Source organism: Brassica oleracea, chromosome C3 (genome assembly GCF_000695525.1).
Source record: "Brassica oleracea var. oleracea cultivar TO1000 chromosome C3, BOL, whole genome shotgun sequence".
Classification (NCBI taxonomy): domain Eukaryota; kingdom Viridiplantae; phylum Streptophyta; class Magnoliopsida; order Brassicales; family Brassicaceae; genus Brassica; species Brassica oleracea.
Genome location: NC_027750.1, coordinates 59,195,138 through 59,221,592, shown reverse-complemented (window position 1 = coordinate 59,221,592; position 26,455 = coordinate 59,195,138). Strand labels below are relative to the sequence as shown.

Sequence of the window (26,455 nt, the reverse complement as noted above, 5' to 3'; positions counted from 1 at the left end):
CTAAACCCTAAAATCTAAACCCTAAACCCTAAACCCTAAACCATAAATCCTAAACCCTACCTTTTAACTCTAAACCTTAAGTTTGTGCCTTTTGATAAAACATTAAGTGCTATTTTTGTGACTTTTGACTTTGAGTGCTAGTTTAGGAACATAAACTTGATTTAATGCTATTTTTGTCTTTTTCTCTAATAATAATAACGATATAAAATAAAAACAATTATCTAATGCACATTACTCTATCGTTACTTTAACTAGTTTACTCTTCTCTTATTAGTGACATCACAACTAGCTTGCTAAATAACAAAGGGTAAAATAGTCTAAAAACTGCATTGGGAAAAAGAATTGTGCCTCTCAAGCAAAAAGTGTCTTAAGATGTCAAAAAAGTGAAAAATGTGTCCTAATATGTAACTCACTCATTTTTATATTCTTTTGATGGGTCTGGGTTCCGGTTTAAATCCGGATAGGTCTCGGGTCGGATCCGGTTTTCCACCTCTTCTTTATGCAAGTTTCCACTTTCCGGTGGGAAATCAAGAAATTTGTATCTTGACGAATCGCCATGGCTGCCAACGGCGAAGATTTCTCAAACGCTTCCATGGAAAATCTCATGGGCCACGTAGAGAAACGGTCGATCTTCACCATCGTCTTCATCGTCGGTACTGTTCTCTTCTCCTCCGTTGATGTTTCTTCTTCGATTGTGAATTTTCTTTTGTTCTTCTTCTTCTAATGATTTTTTTTTGTGTATTCGCAGCTATGCAAAAGGAAGCTCAGCCTCTTATCGAGAGGCTCCGCCTCGTCAAAGAAGTTAACTCACCGTGAGTTCTTTTTTTTCATCTCCAAATGTGATTCCTTTCTTGTCCTTTGAAAAAAAAAAAAATGAAAACTTTATTTTTATTTTAGGTTTCCAAAAGAGGTGGCTTGGATTCTGTTTAAAGGAATGTATAAAGACTTGAACATTAATATAGTGTGCCCAGGAAAAGATTCAGCTCTTGGTATGAATGCGGTTTCTTGATTTGGAGTTGCTGATGTGATCTCTAATGGTCATTGTTATTTGGGTTTGATTATGTTTAGGGGTTGATAGTGTATGTACGGTTCCTGCATCTCTCGTGACGTATGCATCTATACAAGCGCTTCAGCCGGACCTAATCATTAATGCAGGAACCGCTGGTGGGTTTAAGGTACAGACATTATTACATAATGCTTTCTCTGTCTTAAGTTTGCCTCATATGTGTCAGAAAAAAATAAACATTATCGTTGATGTTTTTTGTTGTGGTTCTTTTTCAGGCCAAAGGAGCAAGAATTTGCGATGTTTATATCGTCTCTAGTTCTGCTTTCCATGACAGAAGGATACCTGTTCCTGTGAGTGCTCTCTTGTATCAGTTACAAAATAAAGCTGTTGTTCTTGCTTTCTCTATGTAAAATGTTTTGCTTTTCACTGAACAATTTCTATTCAGGTCCTTGATCTATATGGTGTTGGTATGCGCAAAGCCTTCCCTACACCCAACCTTATTAAGGAGCTGAACTTAAAGGTGTATACTTCATCTGTTGCTCTGTGTTCACCATTGTGATCCCTCATTCAAGTTTTTTTTTTACTGTTTCTTGATCTGTTCTGTACATATATGCAAGTGCCGTAAGTGGTAGATTTACACTTTGATCTTGATGTTCACAGGTGGGACGATTATCCACTGGTGATTCTATGGATATGTCTCCACATGACAAAGAATCCATCACAGCAAATGATGCTACAGTTAAAGACATGGAGGTAAACAATCCATGAACCTTTTGCTCCAATCTATGTGTTTTAATCAGTTGCAACTGCTTATATTGGCTATCTCCACAAAATTCAGGGAGCAGCAGTGGCCTATGTGGCTGATATTTTTAAGGTTCCTACGATTTTAATAAAAGGAGTAACTGATATTGTGGACGGAAATAGACCAACCTCAGAGGAGTTTTTGGAGAATTTAGCTGCAGTCACTGCCCAACTTGATGAGTCCATTACCAAAGTGATTGACTTCATCAGTGGCAAGTGTCTTTCAGACCTCTGAAGAGAGAGAGAGGTTCACGTTTTTAATAAAGATTCAAGCAAAAGGGAGAGGTTATAGGCAAATTAGGCAATAGGTTGGAGCAGTGAGTTCATTTTAACTCCATTTTTCCTCATGAGTTCTCTTTTTTGGCTCTCTTTCATATGATGATGGATCAATCTTATATGTAGAAACTCAACAAATTTTGATACCCAACAAGATAATAAGATTTGCTTTCATATATTTGATTGCATTGTTGATGTTCTTTTTTTATTTATGCTTGAAATAGCAATAAACTTTCTCTGGCCATTCTTTTCAAGTTTAAAATTACTTACTCTTGTGTTGGTTAGTAACTAGTATCCCTTTTAGTTAAGGCCTAAGATTTTTTAGAAAGAGCCAATGCAATAAACATGAAGCCTCTGAATCTCACACCTAATCTCCACCAAATATTAAACTAGACAAACACCACACAAGGTGCAGACCATATACCTCAAAAGCTGCAGTGTATATATATGCCTTCACTTTGACCCTTTTAAATAGACCAAGAAAGGAAAGAAAAAAGAGAGATAGAAATGGGAAGCATCGATGCAACAGAGTTGGGTTCAGAGAAGAAACCAAATCCGGGGAAAGCGACTATTCTTGCAATTGGAAAAGCCTTTCCTCAGCAGCTAGTAATGCAAGAGTATTTGGTGGATGGCTACTTCAAAACCACCAACTGTGATGACCCTGAACTCAAACAGAAGCTTACTCGTCTCTGTAATGTCTTCACTTTAACCCTTTTTGAGTTTACTTTGTATAAGCTTTTCTGAGAACCTGAGGTTGTTTTGACACTTTCGATTACTATACAGGCAAGACAACGACGGTGAAGACAAGGTATGTTGTAATGTCAGAGGAGATACTAAACAAGTATCCAGAGCTCGCCACTGAAGGAGGATCCACCGTGAAGCAGCGTCTTGACATATGCAACGACGCTGTAACCGAAATGGCAGTGGAGGCTTCTAGAGCCTGCATCGAGAACTGGGGCCGTTCTATTTCCGACATAACTCACCTTGTCTATGTCTCTTCAAGCGAAGCTCGTCTCCCTGGTGGCGATTTGTACTTAGCCAAAGGGCTTGGTCTCAGCCCCGAGACACACCGTGTCCTGCTCTACTTCGTTGGCTGTTCTGGTGGCGTTGCGGGTCTCCGTGTAGCCAAAGACATAGCTGAGAACAATCCGGGGAGTAGAGTCTTGCTTGCCACGTCTGAGACGACCATCATTGGGTTCAAACCTCCGAGTGCTGATAGACCGTATGATCTTGTTGGTGTTGCCTTGTTTGGTGATGGAGCCGGAGCTATGATCGTCGGATCCGATCCAGATCCGGTTCGCGAGAAGCCTCTCTTTGAGCTTCACACTGCAATTCAGAACTTCCTGCCTGGTAAAGCTACAAGATACTTTGTAACCTATAACTTAGACTAAACATGGATTGCATTTTCATGGTGCAGACACGGAGAAGACGATAGATGGGAAGCTAACGGAACAAGGGATAAACTTCACGCTGTCGAGAGAGCTTCCACAGATAATAGAAGACAACGTGGAGAGTTTCTGCAAGAAGCTAATAGGAAAAGCTGGACTGGCTCATAAAGACTATAACCAAATGTTCTGGGCGGTTCATCCAGGTGGACCGGCCATCTTGAACCGAATGGAAAAGCGGCTTAACCTCTCACCGGAGAAGCTGAGTCCAAGCAGGAGAGCTCTCATGGACTACGGCAACGCAAGTAGCAACTCGATCGTTTATGTGTTGGAGTATATGTTGGAGGAGAGCAGGAAAGCGAGGAACATGAATGAAGGTGGAAACGAGTGGGGTCTGATTCTGGCTTTTGGACCTGGTGTTACATTTGAAGGCATCGTTGCTCGAAACATTGATGTCTGAGCAAAAAAGTAATGGGGCTTTGGTATTACCTTGAAGCTCAAGAACTGTGGTTTGGTGGTAACTTGAAGCTCAAGAAAGAATCCTCTTCTGTTTTACAGTCATTTCACCAGAGAGAGAAATCATATAATAATAAGATAATGAAAGCTAAACCAGATGAAATCTTTTTTATGATGCTTAAATCTCTCATAGTCTAAAAATACAAAGCAAAACAGGTAAATGTGGAATTTGAAAAACGAAGAAAGAGTAGTTTAATCAGCATTAGCTCATCTTTTTCCTACGTTACCATGACCAAGATGATCAAACTTTTCAACAAGTCCAGGAGTTGGACCTTCTCATAACGGGTTTCATTTGTTTATCTTCCTCAAGAGCAACCATACCGACATGTGACGGATCTTCCAGCATCATCTTGGCCACTAAGTATCCAGCAATTGACCAGGTCTGGTATTTACGCGCTTGTTTCCCCACGTATCTCCCTACCGTTCCATCATAGTATTCAGGCCAGTTGTCTTTATGAAGCCTAGCTTCCGCTACTTCAATCGCTCGTCTTGCTATTTGAGGTCGACCAGTTTTGATACAAGCAGCCGTCAGTACCCATAGCAGCACTGTACCAGCGAAGATCATGTCAGCTTTTGTAATCAGAAGCAATGCGAAGGAGAGTTAGTAAATTTTACCTGGCCAGGACCCTCCATTGTGGTAGCTCCATCGAGTGTTTTTGGGGTCACAGCCAGTTACTATCTTCCATTCATGGCTTTCTATTGCAGGGTAGCAAACTTTGAGTGGCATTTCTCCGACCAGCTCTTCCCAGCGAGCTTCTATGAGATCCATAATTGCAGTTGACTGTTCAGGAGTAGCCAAGGAAGACAATATGGCTATACAGTTTCCCAGGGCAAACCAACGAAAATCCATTCTTGCGGGGCTAACATTGCCGATGAAGAACCCTCCTTGAGGCGGCATGAAGTCGAAGACCCATTCTGGAAGAGAGTCAGGGATCACGTTGAACTTGTTGACAGCAGTGTGAGAGTATTCCTCTGTCTTGTATCGGTAAATGTCATTAAGCTGCTTCAAGTCTAGCCAAAAGTAGCTCCTCATGTGGTAGCTCAATGCATGAAGCCGCTTCACTATCTGTTCCACCATTTCTTTACTTTCTCCTTCATGTTTGAGTAGGAGCAAGGCACACCTCAAGGACATGAAGAAAAGAGCTTGAATCTCTATCGGGTAACCATAAACTCCCTAAAACACACAGAAAACAGATAGCTTCAAACAGTCTTCTTCAAGAAAGAATCACTACAAAAAAAATCTACCAAGATAGACTTTTCTCACCATCCTACGATCAATCATACAGCAACCATCAGCGCATAAGAGAGTGGGAAAAGTATCAAAACCCTCAGAGAGACACAGGCTTAGTATCAAACGTATACCCTTCTGGCATTCAGGCATGTCAGCAAGAGAAGAGTCTCCAGTAGACTTGGTGTAGGCCCTGAGCAGAATAATCCACCAGAATCCAGAATCAACCGGCGCCACTCTTCCAATTGCGCTCTCGCCAAAATCAGCTATCAACGTCTCATAGTTTCTGACAGGATCGTGAAAAACCTTGAAGCTAGCAGGCATGACTCCTTCACCAAGCTGGAATCTATCAATCTTTTTCTCCCATGACTGAAGACGAAGAGTCTTCAAAAGGAAGTTTTTCACAATATCCGGCTCTCCGTTCATCAGGAATGCTAAAGCACTTGGTACAAAGTCTCTCACAAACACCTAAGAGGATAAAAAATGTGTTTAAGTCAGAAACTTTGAGGAAGTAATAAGATTCTTCACCTGATCGTAATTGAGCTTCTCCTCGGAGTTATCCACTGCAGCAATAGTCCCAACAGGCTGTCCACGGAAGTACACCACAGACCTTCTCAAAGCATCCCAGGCCTCTCCCACCATCGGATGAGACTCAAATCCAGCCAGCGAACGAGGGGTATTGAATCCGACGCTAGGTGGAACCACACAATCGGCGCGATCTTGGACACGAGAAGCAGCGTTATCCCCGTTTCTAAGCTGTGGTGGTGAGGTGGATAGTTCAGTAAGAGACCTTTCTTCAAGTGATCTCAGTCTTTCCATATTCAACGGTCTTGGCTTCTCTAGCAACTTGGAGAAATCGATATCGTCCGATGTATCACTATTCAGATTAAAAGTCGACATTGCGCAGGATTTGATTCAAATCCTAGCCAACAGTCCCCTGCATTTTCAAAAATCGAATCAGATCCATTTTTTGCTCGCAACAACAATGGCATGATCAAACGTAATCAATCAAAACGCAGAATACAGAGAAGCTTCATGAACAACAGCAACGTCGAACAGATATACCATCGAGCCGTCGGGATTCTCATCTAATTTCAAAGAAGAAGTGATTTCGACTCGATTATATATATAACAAATCGAAAACGAAACTATCATCGAGCTAAAGCACGTAAGCGATTCTTCACGGAGATCCATTTTTTACAACCTCACTAATCGTAAATGTAGCTCCTAACCACAGAGAAAGACGTAGAGAGATAACGAACCTTACTTATAATCGAGCGTCGAAGAAACGAAGAAGAAGAAGAAGAAACGAACGAGCTTCGCACTCTGCTCTGCTCTGCGTCTCTCTGATCACGAAACAGAAGAGAAGCGAGAGTATATATATATATCACTTAGTGGACCAAGTAATTAAACGGCGGAAGGGTAGACGTATGAGGGTTTGGGTCCACGTGTACGGGCAAGATGTGATATTAGCTATCGGGAAGGTGAAAAAGTTTTAAGTCTTCATGAAGCCATGCATATCATATGAGGTTGTTGAATTGACAAAAAAATCATATGGGGTTGTTGAGTTTTGAATTTCTCATGTGATATGTTCACAATTAAACATGTTAAGAAAAAAACTCTCTATGAGATGATATTTTTAGAACTTTATTTAGACACATAATTTTTAATAATTTTGTTTTTCGAAAGAAAATAATTTATAACTATTTAATTAAAATATATTAAGAAAAACATTTGGTTGACATATTTAGCAGTCTGAGCAGTGAATAAGATGGTTGGCTGTCCACGTGTACGGTGACGTCAGATCTGGTGCCATGCACAGGCTGACTATTTGCTGGTTTCAAAATATTTTTACTTTTTAACTTAATCAAATTTTAATTGGAACCATACAATACGTAATCATTCTTGTTGGTAATGAAACAAAAGAAAGGTCTAAATTAGTGTTAGTTTCCAAAGTTGGAGAATGTCTTTTGCTGCCAATGCTTGATTTGGTTTATTTATTTTCTGGATTTTTGGGAGAATAATATATATATGTTGTCTGAGAAGTTCCTTTTTTTCGGTAAAGCCCACTGAATAAAAAAGCCCAAATCAACATGATAAAAAGGCCCAAAACAACAAAACCAAGAGTGTTTCTTCTTCTTCTTCTTTGTTAACCACCTCTGTTCCGCCGCTTTTGAAACACCTTCTCCTCCCTCGTAGTTTAAACTGTTTCAATGGCTAACACGAAGGAGAAACCTGTTGATGATGTGAACCCAGAAGTGAAAGAAGCTGAGAAGGCAGAGGAAGTTGAAGAACAGAGAGACGTCATAGAGAAAGAAGAGGAAGAAGAAGAAGAGAAAGATAAGAGCTTCGAGGAGCTACGTCTTGATCCTCGTCTCATTCGTGCCTTAACTAAAAAGGGTATAGAGAAACCCACTCCTATTCAGCAAACAGCTATTCCTTTCATTCTGGTAAACAACCAAAGTCTCCACCTTAAGGCTTGCTAAGAGTCTTGTAGCTGATACTGTCGTCTCTGTGTTCTTTCTAGGAAGGGAAAGATGTGGTTGCTAAAGCTAAGACGGGCTCAGGTAAGACCTTGGCTTACCTTCTTCCATTGCTCCAGAAGCTGTTCTCAGATTGTGGAAGCAAGAAGAAGAAGCCTGCTCCTTCTGCTTTTATTCTAGTTCCTTCTCGAGAACTATGCCAGCAGGTATGTGTTTCCGACAATTGTTTCATATGTTTCACACTTACATAGATTTTAATAATCTTTGGTTTGGAAAATACAGGTGTATGCAGAGGTTTCTTCGCTTATAGAGTTGTGTCGTGTTCAGATTAAAGCAGTGCAGTTGACTAGTAGCATGCCTCTATCTGATATGGTTTGTGTTACACTTTTCAACATTAGATATATATATATATAACCTTCCTATTATATGTAATAACCTTTTTCTAAATGTTTGCTTTGAAATTTTTCGATTATAGCGTAACGCATTGGCTGGACTGCCTGAGATTCTTGTGACGACACCTGCTTGTATTCCAAAATGTTTTGCTGACGGAGTTTTAGATCCTGCAGCCATCAGTGACTCGCTTGAAATTTTGGTTCTCGATGAGGTATGATTAGTAACGGTAGCTCTAGATAGTCAAGCTGTTAGGTTTGTTTGATTATATGTTCTTGGAAATTAAATATGCGGATAAGCATTCGATTTGTTCTTTAGAGATTTTGTCATTGAGGAGATGTTGATATGTTTCTGCTATATCATCAGGCAGATCTTTTGTTGTCGTATGGATATGAAGACAATCTAAGGTCGGTCACTTCAATAGTTCCAAGACGTTGCCAGTGTCTTCTCATGTCTGCTACGACAAGGTAATTAATAAATAATTCTAGTTAACCCTCACATTTTCTTCTGAGAGGTGATGAAATCATGTTTGCAAAATATCAGTTCTGATGTTGAGAAACTGAAGAAATTGATTCTGCACAACCCGGTCGTTTTGACTTTGCAAGAAGGTGCTGACAAGGAAGAGCCCGTCCCAAGTAATGTTCAGCAGTTTTGGGTATGTTTCATAGACTAAATCATATTTTTGCTGGTTATGTTTGGTTTATGAGTGACGATGATCCCTGTGTTACCTTGTCTTAGATATCTTGCAGTGCTCAGGATAAACTGCTTCACATTCTTGCTCTCCTGAAGCTAGAGGTGGTTCAGAAGAAAATTCTTATATTCATCAATACCATTGACATGGGTTTCAAGTTGAAATTATTCTTAGAAAAGGTAAGCTTCATCTATGGTACCATCATGTAGTAATATTAGTGAAGTAATTCTTTTTTATTTTGTTTCTGCCAGTTTGGTATCAAAACTGCAATCTTAAACGGAGAATTGCCTCAGAACTCTCGGCTTCACATCCTTGAGGTACATCACCAAGTCACACACCATAGTTTAGTTTATTCCGAAACATTTTAATCACTGTATGTTTTGTACAGCAATTCAATGCAGGTCTTTTTGATTATTTGATTGCAACGGATGATAATAGCCAACAGACAAAAGCAAAGGAAGAGGCTAAAGACGAAGATAACAAGGAGAAAACCAAAAACAAAAGGCGGTTCAAACCAAAGCTGGACGCTGAGTTTGGTGTAGTTAGAGGAATCGATTTCAAAAAAGTTCACACGGTGTGTATTTCATTTTTTCTCTTTGCCTTTGATTCTTAGCCTTATCTTAGACTCTTTTTTTTTGCTATGTACAGGTCATAAACTATGATATGCCTCAAAGTGTGACAGGATATATTCATCGCATAGGGCGTACAGGGAGAGCATATAGCAGCGGTTCTTCTGTTTCTCTTGTGAGTTTTTTTTATCGTTGTTCTATTGGCATGGTTTCTTCATATTTGCAAGTCTAATGATCTGCTTTGTCTGCCACAGGTTTCTCCTGATGAGATGGAAGGGTTTGAAGAAATAAAATCCTTCTTGGCAGGTGAAGATGACAAGGATAGTGATGTCATCACACCCTTCCCATTGTTGACAGAGAATGCTGTAGAGTCTTTAAGATATAGAGCTGAGGTGAGTAATGGAAACTTTGAACACGTGAGGTGAGTAGTATTTAAAGTTGCTTTTGTTTTTGTAGGATGTTGCAAAGAGTGTTACAAAGATTGCTGTTAGAGAGTCTCGAGCTCAGGATTTAAGAAATGAGATTATCAACTCTGAAAAGTAAGCAAGAAGAGAAATCTTTTTAAGATGTGTCACTTTGGTGTGTGTGTTTTAGTTAATTCTCTATTTCTTTTTTTTTTCAGGTTAAAGTCTCATTTTGAAGCTAATCCAAGAGACTTAGATCTGTTGAAACATGACAAGCTTCTGAGTAAGACTGCGCCTGCACCGCATCTGAAGGACATCCCTGAGTATCTAGTGGACCCAAAGACTCAAGAAGCAAGCAATATGGTGAAGCTAGCTAGAGCAGCAATGGGAAACAGTAGAAGATCCGGCGGTGGTCGCAACAACGCAAACAAAAAACGATCAAGAAAAGGCGGTGACCCTCTGAAAACCTTCAGCGCCAATGTAAAATATAACTAACATATCTCTCTCTCTCTTTTTCTTTGCTTTTGTATATTTAGTACTAACTTTTTATGTTGTTTGCTTTCTTCTATCAACCAGGGATCTAAGAGAAGACGTAGTGGCGGCGTTGGCCAGAAGAAAGATGGTAAAGGATCTAGTGATGGCCTGACCAAGAAACAAAGGACAGCTTAACATTATTTCGTTTTACTTATGTCTAATCAAATTTTGACTCGTTGTGATTACACAAATGAAAGGAGACGAGAGCATACCAATCCTTAGCTCTAACAGAGAATTCTGAGAGAATATTATTATCGTTTTGAGTTATTTTTCCCGATATAATTTTCTGTATGCTTATGAAGATGCTTAATTGCTTATCAACCGTATGTTATACCTCTCACAATATTGGTTTGCCATGTGGTATTAATTTGCAAGTGCCAAAACTCTGTAGGGTCGGAAACATTCTAGTCCACTTGCGCCTCTTAATCTTTGTTTTGTTGGGGAGACAAGCGCAATATTTTTGCACGTTTCTTGTTTGGGTAAATTATCGTGGTCACATGTGTCATCAACTGATTGATTGTTTTGTTTATATGATCCCAAATGCAAAATAATATCTACCGGATGATATATGTTGTACTTGTAATACAATCATCATTATCTTAAAGATTTATAAATAGCAAAATTAGAAAATCGCATGAATCAAAACAAACCAACGAATGTGAAACTATCCCACTTCGTTATAAAGATGTTATAGAGAAAATTTAATGTTCCACTATATCTCGATCCGCGCAACCGCGCAGGTTTTTGTTTTAATTTATTTTTATATAAACATTTTGTTTTCAATTCTAAATTGGTATATATTATAGTATATCTGTGTCTATCAATTTTAAAAACATAATAAGTTTACGGTATATTTTTTTCATTGAATAGATTGTTTCAAACTTTCACATATATTTGTATCTTCTTCTATATATATATTTTCGGATTATTATTTCATTATTAAAATCGTAATTATATATATAAAGATTAGTAAAATATTGTTTTATTGTCATATTCAAAAATATTGTAACATTTCAGAAATTTATAAAGTTTTTAAAAAATTAAACTTTTCGCTTATATTATCGAGTAAATAATTAAACATTTACTTTTTGCTTAATTATTAAAATAAACTATATAGTTTAAAATTTGTTTTTATTGATTTAAGGTAGTAAATATTAATCATTGTTAGATAATATGATTTCTGTTATTTAAAAAAACTCTTCATAATTTTAAAATTTAACATCGACAAATATTTAAATAATTAACATATGGAGATATAGTATTACAACATTAAATTATATCTATTTAATTTATATTATCTATAAATCCAATGGATCATCTATTGTTTAAATCCAATTATTGATAGCCCAATAAAAAAATCTGATAAGCCCAAAATTTAAATGATAAGATTAGAGATTAAATGTAACATAACTTTTTAGAAATAAGTCCATTTTTAAAAAATCACACATGAATCAATGTTGTGAATTCTGTTTTAATATATAAGATAATATAGATGTTTTCCTATTTCTAAAATCACTTTAGTTTTATCAAAAATTGGTTAACCAATCGCTTGAAAAGCGCGGGTATTTTTTGTTGTAAATATAGTGATATTAGAAACATGTGGAAAGAACAACTGGGTGACAAAAATTTGTAGGTGAAACTAAGAATTTTATATGCAGGTGAAACTAAGAATTTCTCTAGGAACATTTTCAGAAGTAAACGTCAGAAGGTAAACATTTTTTTATGTTTGTTGCTCTAAAAGTAACTTGTTAAACTAATTTAATTATGTTTTTATTTGAATTGATCAGTAGTATCGTTATAAGGAGAGTCAAAACAGCAGGATGGAAATGAGAAGAAAATAAACAGATAGCAAAATGAAATTTGTAAACATATAATCTTTTCTCAATAAGGATATAGTTTTTTATAGTATAGATACCTCTAAAATGACGAATCTTAGCGAATCTTAGAAGGCATACAAGTAAACCATCTTCAGATTTTTGGCAAGCTGTGTGGACATTCTCAGCATATGTTCCCTAAAGGCAGCAAGACAAACTTAGGCCACTTTATAAACACAATAATAATACAACAAATTAGTCTTTAGATGGGTAAGAAAACATGGTAAATGTAATAAAAAAATCTTAATAAAACTCATACTTAATGTCTCTGAATGTAAACTCCAACTTCTTCCGTTGTTTTCCTCCAGCACAATGAACTGTGTCAAGATCACCCAAGTCTAAAACCTGTCCAATTACATCTGAAACAAAAACCACAATGCAGACGCTTATCTATCAATCTACACTAATATTATAATAACTGAAGATATATGAACCAACTCTTACCAATTAGGATGTTCGGATCAGGTTTGCCACTTTGTATGGTTTCGAAATCAACCAAATCAAGAAAAATATTCTCAATCCGGAGAGTGGACTCGGAGATGTCTGTGTTGTGAAGAAAATTCATTTTCAAAGGATTGTTTGTAGTGCGATAGGTACGTCCAACACCAGTCAAACTGAAGTTATCAATGTTGATCCACTCTCCAACAGGAACCTTGCTAGCCAATTCATCCATGTAAGCCTTTTTACACGATGCTTGTATTTTCGTACCCTAAAATAATATAACCAAGTCAAAATTTAATGTTCTTTAAACTATAGATAAAAATATTAAACAAAACCGCAAATATATAAACAACACTATACTTACATTTGCATCCGAAAGGATTAATTCCAATGAATCACCAGCAATTTTATTCCATAGTTTCCATGAGTGGAGAACTTTGACTTATACACGCCAAACAGTCTTTTTCGGTTTGATGTCTTTCAAGAAGGTGGTCTGCATATTGTTAACCATGATTTTAGGAATCGATATGCTGTTTGTTTTTGTGGTGAGTTTGAATTCGATAGAGAGGATGGTTAAAGGGTTGAGAGGAAGTCTGTATTTATAATAGGAGAGCTAGGAATGATGATGTAGGTTAAGATAAAGTTTTGTAATTAATTTTTGTTACCGAAATTCTTGGATGAATATTTTTTTTTCCAATCGATTAGTTATTTTAGGTGAGAGATTTAAGGTAAATTGTGTAGTTGGCCGTATTTAATAGACTTGTAGAGGAAGTCATTTAGATTTTCCGGTTAGATAATAGTATATTCTCAAGAATGATTTCTTTCCTTTGTTATCTGCTAAATCTTCGAATTGATCCACTTAGCATATTCTAAAAGTATCAATTATTTATTTTAGTTGAGAGATTTAAGGTAAAGTGTTTAATTGGCCGTAGTTAATAAACTTGTAGAGGAAGTAATTTAGATTTTTCTGTTAGATCATTACGTGACTGTTCGTTTGATTTCCAACATTGTGTTTGGTGTGGTTTGTTGGAGAATAATAATATAGATTCTAAATAATGATATAAAACCTTTGATATCTTCAAAATCCTCGAATTTATCCACTTATCATATTCTAAATCATTGATTGAGTTCTGTTTTGTGTGTTTGAGTGAGAATAATAGCATATTCTTTATTTTATTTAAAATTACTAAATGTGTGCCTAATTAAACATGTTTATTAGAGATAATTAACCAAAACATAATGAACAGACACGTTAAACTGAAGTACTTTTGGAGCTAAATCACTGCAATTATTAAACCAATCAAAATATGAAGTGCAGGATATGAAAAAGCTTATAAGAAAAAAATTCAAAAGTACGTTGATAAGATTCTTCAAATCTCAGTGTTTGGTTCACACGCAAGAGATATTGAATTCCAAACAAAATTACTTTTGGCACAGCAATCTGGACTCCCAATATCTTCTACTTCATGGTTTGCCAAATTATTTTCCATCCAAACGAAAAACTTGGATTTATCTTGATCATCAAGGAGATTAACAACCTTGTCTTCGGTCGTTGAACAGTTTTTGTTTATTGTGGATCCCTGAAACATATTTGAAACATAAGATTTTGAATATTAATCAAAATAGACAATCCTAAAAATTTGTAAATGTTCTTCAACACTGTGAACTTGAAATCTCCATAGTCAAACCATAATAAAATTTGATAACTTTTCATGAATTGGCCATATGCATTGCAATGACTTCATAAAACATGATAGGAACCACTTGCACATTTTTTTTAATTTTCTTGTCTCTGTGAAGGTTTTTTCAAAAGTTAAGTTTGGTGAGACATGATGGGCGTATATAAGATGTTTAGGGTTGAAAGAATAAAAAAGCTTGTAGATAAAGAAATATAGATTTTTCCACGTGATTTTTGGTAAGATAATAGTCATTAGCATATTCTTCATATATTTTTGGTAAAATATCTTGTCACGTATTGTTATAATATACATGGTAAGTCCAATAAAATAAAAAAGTAAAGGGTCCAAACAACTTTTTTAAGTAGATTTATTAACACTCCTTCCCTTTTAATAGTATTGATTTATGATTGATTAATTCATATTAAATTCATATTATTAATAGCATTATGGAATAAAGAAAGAGTATATTAACTCGACGATAAAACTATAATGACTTAGCTGACAATTTATATAGTGTGAGTTGATTTCTAATATGTCATGAGAATTTTCAAAGGTAAAAGAAAAACAATTAGATTGATAGTAACAATTTTTGTAAACAAACTTTGACGGAAAGTTATATAGTTTGAAAAGAAAAAATAACTTCAAGTATTCAAATAGATATGATTATAAGTTATCTATGCTGAGCTTCTAAAGCGATAATAATGAAAAAGAAAAAGGTAAACAACCTAACAAATATTCATTAGATCAAATCAGATTTTATATAATATAGATAAACACATCGCATATTCGGTTTATTAACAAACTCATGTTAATCACAAATCCTAATTGGTGGCAACTTTTAATTAGACAGCCAATCAATTAACTTAAAGAAGTCAAACTCCAACCAATCCACACCAAATAATTGTCTTTGATGTAACGTTTCACACATTAAGGACCATCACTCCACGATCTCTCTCTAGATTTTATATAACCGAAAGACCTCAACACAAAGTTTTGTCAAACTCAACACAATCACAAACCTTATCTTCTTCTTATTCATCGTCCATCTCTCAAAACAATGCTCTCTTTCTTCTCCGACCAGATCGACAAGCACAAAGCTGTGTCCGAAGAGGAAAAGACCCTCAACGATCTCGAACAATCCGAAGGGTCACACTTCCCTGGCGATGACTACCGTCCGTCCGATCGGAAAAACTGGATGGCCGGTCTAGATGTGGAGAAGCTAACTCTCAGCAAGATCGTGTGGCCTGGGACTCACGACTCAGCCACCAACGACATCGGTATCCCTCTGGTCTCCCGTCCCTTAGCTGAGTGCCAAACGCTCTCCATATACGATCAGCTCGTTCTTGGAACACGTGTTCTGGACATCCGTGTCCAAGAGGATCGTCATATCTGCCACGGGATCCTGACGTCATACAACGTGGACGACGCCATCGATGACGTCATCAGGTTCTTGTCGGAGACTCACTCCGAGATCATTATCCTTGAGATGAGGACGGAGTACGGACACAAAGACCCTCCAGAGTTCGAGACATACTTGGCTGACAAGTTAGGTCAGTTCTTGATACAACAAGACGATAACTTGTTCAACAAGGCGGTATCCGAGATCTTGCCGAAAAGGGTTATTTGCATCTGGAAACCTAGAGAATCTCCTAAGCCGAGCCGAGGTGGACTGTTATGGAACTCAGACTATCTTAAAGATAATTGGATCGATACCGATCTTCCATGGAAGAAGTTTCAGAGCAACTTGAAGCATCTGAGTGAGCAGCAACCTATATCTTCAAGAAAATATTTTTACCGCGTTGAGAATACTGTTACACCGCAAGCAGATAACCCGGTTGTTTGGGTTAAACCGGTGACTGATCGGATCCGGAAGCACGCGAGGCTGTTCATATCTCAGTGTGTTGCCAAGGGGTGTGCAGATAAGTTGCAGATTCTGTCGACGGATCTCATTGAAGAAGACTTTGTTGACGCTTGTGTTGGATTCACTCACGCAAGAATTGAAGGGAAAGTTTAATACAACTCTACATCAGCACTGGAACTAAGATTATTTTCGTTTGGGTTACGTGTGTTTTAAGTTACGCTACTTTATAAAGTGTTAAGTGTGTATCCTTTGAAAGTTTCTCATATCATAAGAGTTTCTTTTCTTGCAAAAGAACGAAACATGATCGCTATTGCTGATTTATTTATTGAATAAATAGGTCGGAGATTAGTTGATCGACCATCACCTACCAGTGTATATTTCATCGATATTAATATATACGAGTATATCACAAGAAAAAGAGTTACTTAAAGAAATGGTCCAAATGGATAAAAAAAAGAACGGCAGGACAATTGGATTAATTGTATCTGAAAACAGTGGAAAACGAAACAGAAAAAGATGACGGGCTTACCAGATTGAATAAGGATTTTGACCAGAAGGATGAACTTGGACAAAGCCAAGTCTCTTACCACAAAAAAAAAAATTCAGAGTTCGTATGGAACAACAGATCTTTACAATAGAATTTGAATCTTGAACGATCTTTACACCTCTTTGTTTGATTTAACAAGCTCAAACACTAAGCTTTGGAGTTAAGGCAGAAACGCAAAGGAGCTGTAAACTCGCGAGAACAAGCCGGTCTAATAAGTTCTCATGTCTAGGGCTGGACATTTTATCCGTTAAATTTGATTCGATTCGTTATTCGTCTCGATTCGATCCGAAATTTCCGGATATCCGTAAACTTTCTAAGCAAATCAAATACTAAAAATCAATATCCGTTAAAATCGAAGCAAATCACAAATATCAAAATTTTGAAAAGCGGATATCCGCTCCGATCCAGAAATATATAAATATATATACATCTTGATTATACTTAATGTTTTAAATGTATAAGTTTATATAATTATTATTATAACATATGATTTGATAAATTCTATTCACATTATTACTTATATAAAAGTATTACATAAAAAAGAAGAGAAAAATTTATAAAACAATTATAAATTTTTTCTTAAGTTTGTGTTATTATAATTGTTAACTAAGTTTAAAATTTACAAAATATGTAGCTTCACTATTTCTTTTAGTTTTTATTTTGTATATCATGCAAAAAAATATTAAACAATAAATTTGTATTAATTTTTTAAGACTATTTATATTAATCAAAGCGGATGAGATATTCATAAGTATTCGTAAATATCCGTAAATATCTATTTATTTTTCGGATATCCGTTTTTCCGGATATCCGTATTTTTCTGAAGCAAAGCAAATCGAATCGAAAAATTAGATATCCGCAACATACGAAACAAATCACAAATACCTTCAAAAACCCAGATATCCGATTCGTGTCCAGCCGTGTCGCTGGAGTCTCCAGAGGGAACCAGTTGGCAAAACCAACCTCGCTTCTAGCCACTTGATCGCTTCCTTTCTCGCAAAATATACTGATGAAGCAATAAAGAATGGTGGCTCATCCAGTGCTTAGATGATGAATGTATTGCCTTTGTATTCGTATTCCCTTGATTCAACATAGTATAACCTCATATATATATATATATTCAAATGAGTTGTATGCTTACCAATTTTATTGTTCCCTGGGCCGCAAGTGAGCAAAGTTCCTAACAATATCCGACTAAATTGTCTATAGTCCCCAAAATTCGAGGATCTGCCATGCAAAACATGAACTCTTCAAAGAATGTATTATTTTTGTTTGTTTTTCTCTTCATATCAATTAGGAATATGCCCAATTCCTTTCTTGCTCGAGTTCCAGCACAGACCAAGCCAAAACAAGGTTCATTAAGGAAAATTTCCTCTAGTGAATTGTAGGGGTGGGCGTTCGGGTACCCATTCGGGTTTGATTCGGATCTATTCGGGTTTCGGGTTTAAAAATTTCAGTCCCATTCGGGTATTTCTAAATTTTGATTCGGGTTCGGTTCGGATCTTTGGGGGTTCGGTTCGGGTTCGGATAACCCATTTAAATTATTTTTAAAATTTTAATATTCATTATATGCTTAAAATTTCTCGAAACCTATAAAACAAAATAATATATTACATATAAATTGTATAATATATGTCAAAATACCTAAAATTAACATATAAATTGGTTTGATTTAAATATTTGGATAGAAAATCAATAGATATTTCAAGTATTTTGGTGTTTTGAATATCTTTTAGCTATTTTAGACATTTAAATTTTAACTATTTATGTATATTTTCAAGTATTTTAAACAAGTTAAAGTATCTTATATATTTTGGATGTTTTTAATATATATTAAATCTAAAAATAAGTAATATATTTAAGTATATAAATCTATTTCGGTTACATTCGTGTATCCGAGATACTTCGGTTCGGGTCGGGTTCGGTTTCGGTTCTTTAGATATCAAAATTTTGAACCCGTTCGGATATCTAATCAATTTCGATTCGCGTTCGGTACTACTTTTTCGGATCGGGTTCGGTTCGGTTTTTTGGATCCGGGTTTTTTGCTCACCCTAGTGAATTGTGACAATAATGTGGATAAACACATGATGAAGAGGAAATTATAAAATGCAAATGGGCTTAAGATATCATAATCCTTTTAGGATATAATAAATCATCTACTATAATAAAGAAGCAGGCGACACTCAATTGGCAATCCAAAAGATAAGAACAATGAGCGATAGAGAGATCAAGTTGCTAGCAAAATAACAAGAGTGTTTTTTTTTTTGCTTTGGTAATTACCTTGTGATCTTTATTTTTGTTCTTGAGAAACATTAGTTATTCCTTTGAGAGTGAATAAAAGATAAGTTTTGGTATCAAGTTTATTCCAAGTTCTATAGCACAAAGTAGGTTTGAATCCTAACAATACCGGATGACAATGCAATATGCAAAGACAAATGGGATGGAAAGAAGGACAGTTTCCATCCAGCCCACTCTTATAAGGGCTGCTCCGTAAAGAAAATGGACTGCTGGGTCCAGTTCTGTTTTTTTTTTCTACTGAACCATTCACTTGTCAGAATCGGCCTCGACAATGTTTGGGTTCCAAAACAAAATTTACATGTGGGAAAATATAAATAATTCGAAGAAATCATATCTATTGAATTAGTTATCTCAAAGCCTCTAAATGAATATTGAAGTATTGATCAATTCGTTTAGTTATGATAATAGAAAATACTGGATTATATAAATAGTTTATATACACTACACAAATCAGAAATTTTACTAGAATAGTACAAGAGTTTCTATGAGTATTCTAACAAATATTTATTAGAGAATGTTGGATTATATCTACACATCGTAAATTTCTCTATGTATAAGTATCCTAACAAATATTTATCAGAGAAAGTTGGATTATATATATATATATATATATATATATACACACACATTATATACACATATCAGAAATTTCGCTAAATTAAAGTTTCTAGGAACAAGAACAAAAAATTATTAGAGAGTTGGATTATATATATAGTTTATATACACATATCAGAATTTTTGCTAAGTTTCTAGGAACAAGAACAAAAAAAATTTAGAGAGTTGGATTATATATATAGTTTATATAAACTTATCAGAAAATTTCGCTAAGTTTGGAACAAGAACAAAAAAAATATTAGAGAGTTGGATTATATATATAGTTTATATACACATATCAGAAGTTTTTCTAAGTTTCTAGAAACAAGAACAAAAAATTAGTAGAGAGTTGGATTATATATAGTTTATATACACATAAATATCAGAAATTTCGCTAAGATTCTAGGAACAGGAAAAAAATAGAGAGTTGGATTATATATATATATATATAGTCTATAAACACATAACGGAAATTTCGCTAAGTTTCTAAGAACAAGAAAAAAAATAGAGAGTTGGATTATATATATAGTTTATATACACATATCGGAAATTTCGTTAAGTTTCTAGGAACAAGAACAAAAAAATATTAGAGAGTAGGATTTTATATATATATTTTTTATATACACATATCAAAAATTTCGCTAAGTTTCTAGGAACAAGAACAAAAAAAACATTAGAGGGTTGAATTATATATGTAGTTTATATACACATATTGGAAATTTCGCTAAGTTTCTAGAAACAAGAACAAAAAAAATTAGAGAGTTGGATTATATATAGTTTATATACAAATATAAGAAATTTTGCTAAGTTTCTAAGAACAAGAAAAAAAAATAGAGAGTTGGATTATATATATAGTTTATATACAACATATTGGAATTTTTGCTAAGTTTCTAGGAACAAAAACAAAAAAGAAATTAGAGAGTTGGATTATATATAGTTTATATACAATCAGAAATTTCGCTAAGTTTGGAACAAGAACAAAAAAAATATTAGAGAGTTGGATTATATATATAGTTTATATACACATATCGGAAGTTTCGCTAAGTTTCTAGAAACAAGAAAAAAAAATTATTAGAGAGTTGGATTATATATAGTTTATATACACATATCGGAAATTTCGCTAAGTTTCTAGGAACAAGAAAAAAAATAAAGAGTTGGATTATATATATATATATATATATATATATAGTTTATATACACATATCGGAAATTTTGCTAAGTTTCTAAGAACAAGAAAAAAAAATAGAGAGTTGGATTATATATATATAGTTTATATACACAAATCGGATATTTTGCTAAGTTTCTAGGAACAAGAACAAAAAAATATTAGAGAGTTGAATTATATATATAGTTTATATACACATATAGGAAATTTCGCTAAGTTTGGAACAAGAACAAAAAAATATTAGAGAATTGGATTATATATATAGTTTATATACACATATCGGAAGTTTCGCTAAGTTTCTAGAAACAAGAGAAAAAATTTATTAGAGAGTTGGATTATATATAGTTGATATACACATATCGGAAATTTTGCTAAGTTTCTAGGAACAAGAAAAAAAAATAGAGAGTTGGATTATATATAGAGTTTATATACACATATCGGAAATTTAGCTAAGTTTCTTGGAACAAGAACAAAAAAATATCAGAGAGTTGGATTATATATATAGTTTATATAATACATATCGGAAATTTTGCTAAGTTTGGAACAATAACAAAAAAATATTAGAGAGTTGGATTATTTATATAGTTTATATACACATATCGGAAGTTTCGTAAATTTTCTAGAAACAAGAACACAAAATTATTAGAGAGTTGGATTATATATAGTTTATATACACATATTGGAAATTTCGTTAAGTTTCTTGGAAGAAGAAAAAAAATAGAGAGTTGATTATATATATAGTTTATTTACACATATCGGAAATTTTACTAAGTTTTTTGGAACAAGAACAAAAAATATTAGAAAGTTGAATTATATATATATAGTTTATATACATATATCGGAAATTTCTCTAAGTTTGGTACAAAAAAAAAAAATATTAGAGAGTTGGATTATAACAAGAACAAACAAAATATTAGAGAGTTGGATTACATATATAGTTTATATACTCATATCAGAAGTTTCGCTAAGTTTCTAGGAACAAGAACAAAAATAATTAGAGAGGTAGATTATATATATAGTTTATATATATATCGGAAATTTTGCTAAGTTTCTAGGAGCAAAATTTTTTTTTTGTGCAACTAACGACAACAAATTAATTTATATTTTATTTTTTTATATTTGGGTTTTAGAGACCGAGTAGTGGTCAACTTTAAGATAAACCAATAAAATTGAGAAGCCACATCCAACGAGGCAAAGGAAATGGTCTTACTACATACGAGGTATTCACAGATAGGGAGAAACACTTCACGAGATTCCATATTTAATGGTGAAGACCCAAGCGAAGTTCTTATCTCTCATTTCACTCAAACATCGATTTCTTCTAAAAAATCGCAGACGCTATGAAGTGGTCGATCCAACGGTATCTTCTGCTGAAGATTCTGCAAGAACTGTTGTAAGCAAAGTGGTAGATCCAGCGGTGACTTTTGTAGAAGATTCTGCAAGAACTGTTATACAAGAACTGATGAATCCGACAGAAGAGTTCATCGCAACCCAGCTCCAGCGGCCACAGGCTTAAAGCCCGCGGGCCTAACGGGCTTTAGTATAAACGGACCGGTTTATTATGATATAAAAATAAACGGATTTATACGGGTCCGTCCGTTTAGACCCGTCTCGTTAACGGGTATATCCGCTAAATAAATGGGTACCCGTTTAAGCCCGTTTATGAGTTTTTTATTTTAAAAAAGTTATTTTTAAAGATTATTTTTTCCAAATTTTTTTTTTATAATTTTGTTTTGAAATAAAATAGTTATATTATATATAGTTTGTGTTACAAAACAAATATATATAGATTGTGTTTTCTTTCCTAGAAAAAAATTTAGGTTATAATTGTATTTAAAACCTACTAAAATTTGTTGATGTTTTATATGATATTATGAACTGATTAATATTTAATAAAAGTAAAGTATTTTTTTTTCAAATTTTACGTTAATTGGAATTTCTATTTATTATAATTTTAAAATCAAATAAAAACAATTAAAAATCATATAAAGATATGACAAAAGATTATTGACAAAAAATAGAATTCACAAAAAAAAAATTAAACGGGTCTAAACGGGTAACATGTCTAAACGGGCTTGACAATAAACGGGCCTAAACGGGCAGGGTCTAAATGGCCCGGATAGACCATATTAACATCCCTATCTTGGAGATAAGGACCGAGTTTGGAAAGAATGACCCTCCGGAGTTTGATACTTACTTGGTTGACAAGTTAGGTTCGTGGTTGATTCATCAAGATGATAACTTGTTCAACAAGCCAGTATCTGAGATCTTGCCTAAAAAGGTTATTTGCATCTGGAAACCTAGAGAGTCCCCCAAGCCGGTCCGTGGTGGAGCTCTCTGGAACTCTGGCTATCTGAAAGACAATTCACTACAAGAAAACATAAGTTTAACGACTGCGGTTTTCCTCGTGAGTTCGTCGTAAAAGAGGGTTTACGAGGAATTAGCGAGGAAACGGGTTTCGTCGTTATACGTTCGTCGTAACGCATATTTCCACGCTAATTCATCGAAAAATAGCGAGGAAACCATTTCGTCGTAAAGACGAAGAAAACAAATCGTCGTAAAGACCACGTAGATAGTCCACGTAAGAATGTCGCTAGCGTTCCTCGTAAATACCACGAAAGCATGTCCTCGTAAAGGACACGTACATATCTTGAAAGTATTTCCTTGTAAAATTCACGTAATTACCTTGAAATTCTTTCCTCGTAATTTTCAGGTAAATACCTTGAAAGTATTTCCTCGTAAAATACTCGTTAACATTTCTCGTGATTTCCTCGTAAATGTTCAACGTAAATAAGTCGTAGATTAGCTACAAATCTATTTCGTTTTATTATTTAACATATTAAAAATTTATTAATAAAATTATAATTTAAAATAAAAATAAATCAATACGAAAATATTTTATATATAAATAAGTTTTGAATTTATAATACAACCACAGAAAAAAAAAAGAACTAAGAGTCGTGCATCGCCCGGAGGAATTCATCACTCCTCCTGTCTACATCCTCCTCGGCATGTGTGTCGTCGGATGGTCCCTCGCCTGGAATGGGATTTTGTTGTCGCATGTTCCTCAACATGGTCTCCCATTCCGGATTTGTGGCCGCTATAAAGTCCAAGAAGCCCTCGAGTCCACCCACACGAGCTGTGAACGCAGATTGCATCGAGGCCAACTCGTTAAACAGCTGAGTGACTTCATCATCCCGTCGATGACCATAAGACGTTGTCGCTCTCGGAACATCGTTGACGGAACCAATCCCCAACGTCCGTCTCTTAAAAACAAAAAATAAATATCGTTAGTAAAAATTTAAAGTTAAATTAAATTAATAAAAAAAAATTAAAATTTTAGAAATTTTACTTCTTCGTAAATTCGTAAATCTTATCCACTTCAAGTGTGGATAAGGTGACGGGTAATCCTTCGGTAGACTGCTGGGTCAGCTGGGTCTGGCGGTCTTCAACCCGAGCAACCACGTCGTTGTAGATTTGCTCGGACTTGCCATCTACAAATACGCTCGGCTTGTTCTTGTGGGTCCTCTCGTAAAGTTCCATAAGAGACGGGAGATGTCCCTTTTTTTTAAAAAACATTTAAGAAAGTTAGAATAAAAAAAAATATATATATATATTAAAAATTTTATTTAATAAAATATTTAATTACCATTTCCAAACGGACACCGGCGTGGGGTTTTTGGCCCGTAGTGTGAAGCATCGGCTCGTTCCCGTGCTCACGGGAGTTAGAGCAAGACTGGGCAATTCTAATGGAATCAGGAAGACGCCAATAACGGATGAGGCCATCCCACACATCCGTGGTGAGCTCAGCGGGTTTGCCACGCTCATACCCCTTCACGATCCAGTCACCCTTCCAGTTGGAGACCGTGTCCAACAAGCTAACTTTCGCCTTCGCGTAAAACGCTTTCCTCACCCTCTCAGTGACCCCCAAGGCCCAATGATATTTTTGCTGTGAAAAAAATTAAATTAATAATTAGTTTTTAAAAAAATATATATATATAAATTATGAAAAAATTAAGTATATATAATTAATTAATAGAAACTTACAGCGTAAATTTTGAACCACGTCTTTCTGACGTAGTGAGGCATCTTACTCCAGTTCGGATGTGGCATGGAGATGTAACCTTTGATCGTGTCGGTTACGTTCGATGCAAGACATCGTCAATCCCAAACCTGGAAAAAAAAATTTAAAATATAAATTATTTTTTAATGTTATAAAAGAATTTTAAACGAATTAAAAAAAAAATAATGTAACATACCACAAAGTTCCGTCCGGTCGGTCGGGGTCGATGACTGGTAAACCTTCTTTGTCTGGTAGACGGAGAATGTCCTCGACAGTGTACTGCAAGTAAGGAGCACTCGGAGGCACCATCAAATAGGGATGAATATCGGCGGGCATCGGAAGAGGCACAGGAGGAGGCATCGTCGGAGGAGGCACATGAGGAACGATGGTGCACTAGAAGAAGGAGACCGAGAGACTCTCTGAGAAGACTGAGTCTCGGGGACAGTCTCTTGACTCGAAGAACCGAGAGCTGAAGAAGAACCGCGAGCTGAAGAAGACGGGTTTAAACGACTACTCGGCTCACCGAACATCTCTCTGTAATGGGCAGTAAGTCTGTGAACCTGGAAAAAAAATTTAATTTTTAAAATTAACATCAACAGTATAATTTCCTACATTATCCACCTAATCAACACTAATTAACATAAAACCTGTAAACCTATCTAAATTTCCTAGACTAACCACCTAATCTATCCTAAACTAATCAAATTAGAGAGGAATTAGAGAGACTTACCATTGCTACGAAATAGAGAGGAAGTGGGGAGGAAAGAAAGAGTGAGCGCTCGGGAGTATATATAAGATTACTTATCCTCGTTATTTCCTCGTAAAGTTACGAGGAATTACAAAGGCCCACGTTTTATTGTACGAGGAAGCAGTGAGGAATTACAAAGGCCCGCGTTTAGGTGTACGAGTTTTTTACGACGATTAAGCTTACGTAGAATTTACGAGTCAACCTTTTACGAGGAATTCGCGAGCCCCGCTTTTCTATAAATACCTGCAACTTTCCTTCTCAAACCACACACATACTCATAAATCACACACAAACTCACAAATCACACCCTATCTCAAATCACACAACTCAGCGAAATGCTTTTCAAATTAGAAATATTTGAAAAAAAAAGAGAGGAGAAGAAGATATTGGAACACATGTGGGCTAGACTTACGTAAGTCTCGCCACATGTGATTCCTGTATCTTTCTTCCTTTTTTTTCTAGTTTTTATTCTAAGAGGATTTAGCAAGGCCAACTTTTTTTTTTTTGGTTCCAAGGGTATGGAAGGAAGCTAACTTGGTCTTCTTGTGAAGCTAAGATGAAAGGCTCGAATTTGTTGTACCTTCGTCCACCGTTGACAGCAACTACACCGAATTTGTTAAACCGAACACCTCTGTTGACGACAGGGTCGAACCATTCACATTTGAAGCGGACGCATTTCAGCTTCAATATCCCTGGGAATTCGACTTCAATAATCTCCGTCAAGATCCCGTAGAAATCTGTTTCCCCTTTCACACATATTCCATAGTTACTGGTCGTCTGCTGTCTACCATACTCATATGTGTGAAAAGTATAGCCTCGTGTGAAATACATCTGTGATGTGGTGACCTTTACAAGTGGAGATTGAATTACTTCGTGTAACCACTTAGGATAATCTGCATCGT

At 35.3% G+C, this 26,455-nt stretch overlaps 5 protein-coding genes and 1 pseudogene across 6 annotated transcripts in view; 5 read left to right on the top strand and 1 right to left on the bottom strand.

The window, feature by feature from the left end:
• LOC106329576 (5'-methylthioadenosine/S-adenosylhomocysteine nucleosidase 2) overlaps nucleotides 1–2,261 on the top strand; it is a 4,393-nt gene extending 2,132 nt beyond the window's left edge. Inside the window, exons 2-9 of the mRNA XM_013768271.1 lie at nucleotides 465–653; nucleotides 749–812; nucleotides 898–989; nucleotides 1,069–1,175; nucleotides 1,282–1,356; nucleotides 1,452–1,526; nucleotides 1,667–1,759; nucleotides 1,845–2,261. Of these exons, the coding sequence (XP_013623725.1) occupies nucleotides 557–653; nucleotides 749–812; nucleotides 898–989; nucleotides 1,069–1,175; nucleotides 1,282–1,356; nucleotides 1,452–1,526; nucleotides 1,667–1,759; nucleotides 1,845–2,042 (801 nt within the window). The 5' untranslated portion in view covers nucleotides 465–556 and the 3' untranslated portion in view covers nucleotides 2,043–2,261. The remainder of the gene's footprint in view (nucleotides 1–464; nucleotides 654–748; nucleotides 813–897; nucleotides 990–1,068; nucleotides 1,176–1,281; nucleotides 1,357–1,451; nucleotides 1,527–1,666; nucleotides 1,760–1,844) is intronic.
• A 309-nt stretch (nucleotides 2,262–2,570) lies between these two features.
• Nucleotides 2,571–4,099, top strand: LOC106329449 (type III polyketide synthase B). Its single transcript, XM_013768106.1, has 3 exons — nucleotides 2,571–2,774; nucleotides 2,867–3,433; nucleotides 3,501–4,099. The coding sequence occupies exons 1-3, from the start codon at nucleotides 2,591–2,593 to the stop codon at nucleotides 3,926–3,928; spliced, it is 1,179 nt and encodes a 392-aa protein (XP_013623560.1). The 5' UTR covers nucleotides 2,571–2,590; the 3' UTR covers nucleotides 3,929–4,099.
• On the bottom strand, nucleotides 4,069–6,559 carry LOC106329448 (probable alkaline/neutral invertase B). 2 transcript variants are annotated; one of them, XM_013768104.1, is made up of 5 exons: nucleotides 6,475–6,559; nucleotides 5,741–6,149; nucleotides 5,249–5,680; nucleotides 4,600–5,158; nucleotides 4,069–4,530 (listed from the first exon to the last, which is right to left on the bottom strand). In XM_013768104.1, exons 2-5 carry the CDS (start codon nucleotides 6,110–6,112, stop codon nucleotides 4,235–4,237), a joined length of 1,659 nt encoding a protein of 552 aa, XP_013623558.1. In that variant the 5' UTR covers nucleotides 6,113–6,149; nucleotides 6,475–6,559; the 3' UTR covers nucleotides 4,069–4,234. The 2 variants fall into 2 exon arrangements, with proteins under 2 accessions (XP_013623558.1, XP_013623559.1); XM_013768105.1 differs by having other exon boundaries at nucleotides 6,480–6,553.
• An 813-nt stretch (nucleotides 6,560–7,372) lies between these two features.
• On the top strand, nucleotides 7,373–10,458 carry LOC106332185 (DEAD-box ATP-dependent RNA helicase 16-like). The gene is made up of 14 exons (XM_013770656.1): nucleotides 7,373–7,662; nucleotides 7,740–7,901; nucleotides 7,978–8,067; nucleotides 8,171–8,299; nucleotides 8,452–8,552; nucleotides 8,629–8,740; nucleotides 8,824–8,955; nucleotides 9,028–9,093; nucleotides 9,165–9,350; nucleotides 9,425–9,520; nucleotides 9,600–9,737; nucleotides 9,802–9,884; nucleotides 9,968–10,229; nucleotides 10,326–10,458. The coding sequence occupies exons 1-14, from the start codon at nucleotides 7,426–7,428 to the stop codon at nucleotides 10,416–10,418; spliced, it is 1,887 nt and encodes a 628-aa protein (XP_013626110.1). The 5' UTR covers nucleotides 7,373–7,425; the 3' UTR covers nucleotides 10,419–10,458.
• A 4,794-nt stretch (nucleotides 10,459–15,252) lies between these two features.
• On the top strand, nucleotides 15,253–16,498 carry LOC106328248 (PI-PLC X-box domain-containing protein DDB_G0293730). The gene has a single exon (XM_013766648.1). The coding sequence runs from the start codon at nucleotides 15,335–15,337 to the stop codon at nucleotides 16,289–16,291; it is 957 nt and encodes a 318-aa protein (XP_013622102.1). The 5' UTR covers nucleotides 15,253–15,334; the 3' UTR covers nucleotides 16,292–16,498.
• A 6,354-nt stretch (nucleotides 16,499–22,852) lies between these two features.
• The window catches only part of LOC106331091, a 6,650-nt pseudogene continuing 3,047 nt past the window's right edge, over nucleotides 22,853–26,455 (top strand).

What these genes read in the sequence shown, in the direction of transcription:
- LOC106329448 (XM_013768104.1), bottom strand. Translation starts at nt 6,112, where the DNA reads ATGTCGACTTTTAATCTGAATAGTGATACATCGGACGATATCGATTTC. An exon ending in AGAAGCTCAATTACGATCAG is followed by an intron (nt 5,681 to 5,740) that starts GTGAAGAATCTT and finishes TTATCCTCTTAG; the next exon opens with GTGTTTGTGAGAGACTTTGT. An exon ending in CAATGGAGGGTCCTGGCCAG is followed by an intron (nt 4,531 to 4,599) that starts GTAAAATTTACT and finishes TCGCTGGTACAG; the next exon opens with TGCTGCTATGGGTACTGACG.
- LOC106332185 (XM_013770656.1), top strand. Translation starts at nt 7,426, where the DNA reads ATGGCTAACACGAAGGAGAAACCTGTTGATGATGTGAACCCAGAAGTG. An exon ending in CTTTAAGATATAGAGCTGAG is followed by an intron (nt 9,738 to 9,801) that starts GTGAGTAATGGA and finishes TTGTTTTTGTAG; the next exon opens with GATGTTGCAAAGAGTGTTAC. An exon ending in GAGATTATCAACTCTGAAAA is followed by an intron (nt 9,885 to 9,967) that starts GTAAGCAAGAAG and finishes TTTTTTTTTCAG; the next exon opens with GTTAAAGTCTCATTTTGAAG.
- LOC106329449 (XM_013768106.1), top strand. Translation starts at nt 2,591, where the DNA reads ATGGGAAGCATCGATGCAACAGAGTTGGGTTCAGAGAAGAAACCAAAT. An exon ending in ACAGAAGCTTACTCGTCTCT is followed by an intron (nt 2,775 to 2,866) that starts GTAATGTCTTCA and finishes ATTACTATACAG; the next exon opens with GCAAGACAACGACGGTGAAG. An exon ending in AATTCAGAACTTCCTGCCTG is followed by an intron (nt 3,434 to 3,500) that starts GTAAAGCTACAA and finishes TTCATGGTGCAG; the next exon opens with ACACGGAGAAGACGATAGAT.
- LOC106328248 (XM_013766648.1), top strand. Translation starts at nt 15,335, where the DNA reads ATGCTCTCTTTCTTCTCCGACCAGATCGACAAGCACAAAGCTGTGTCC.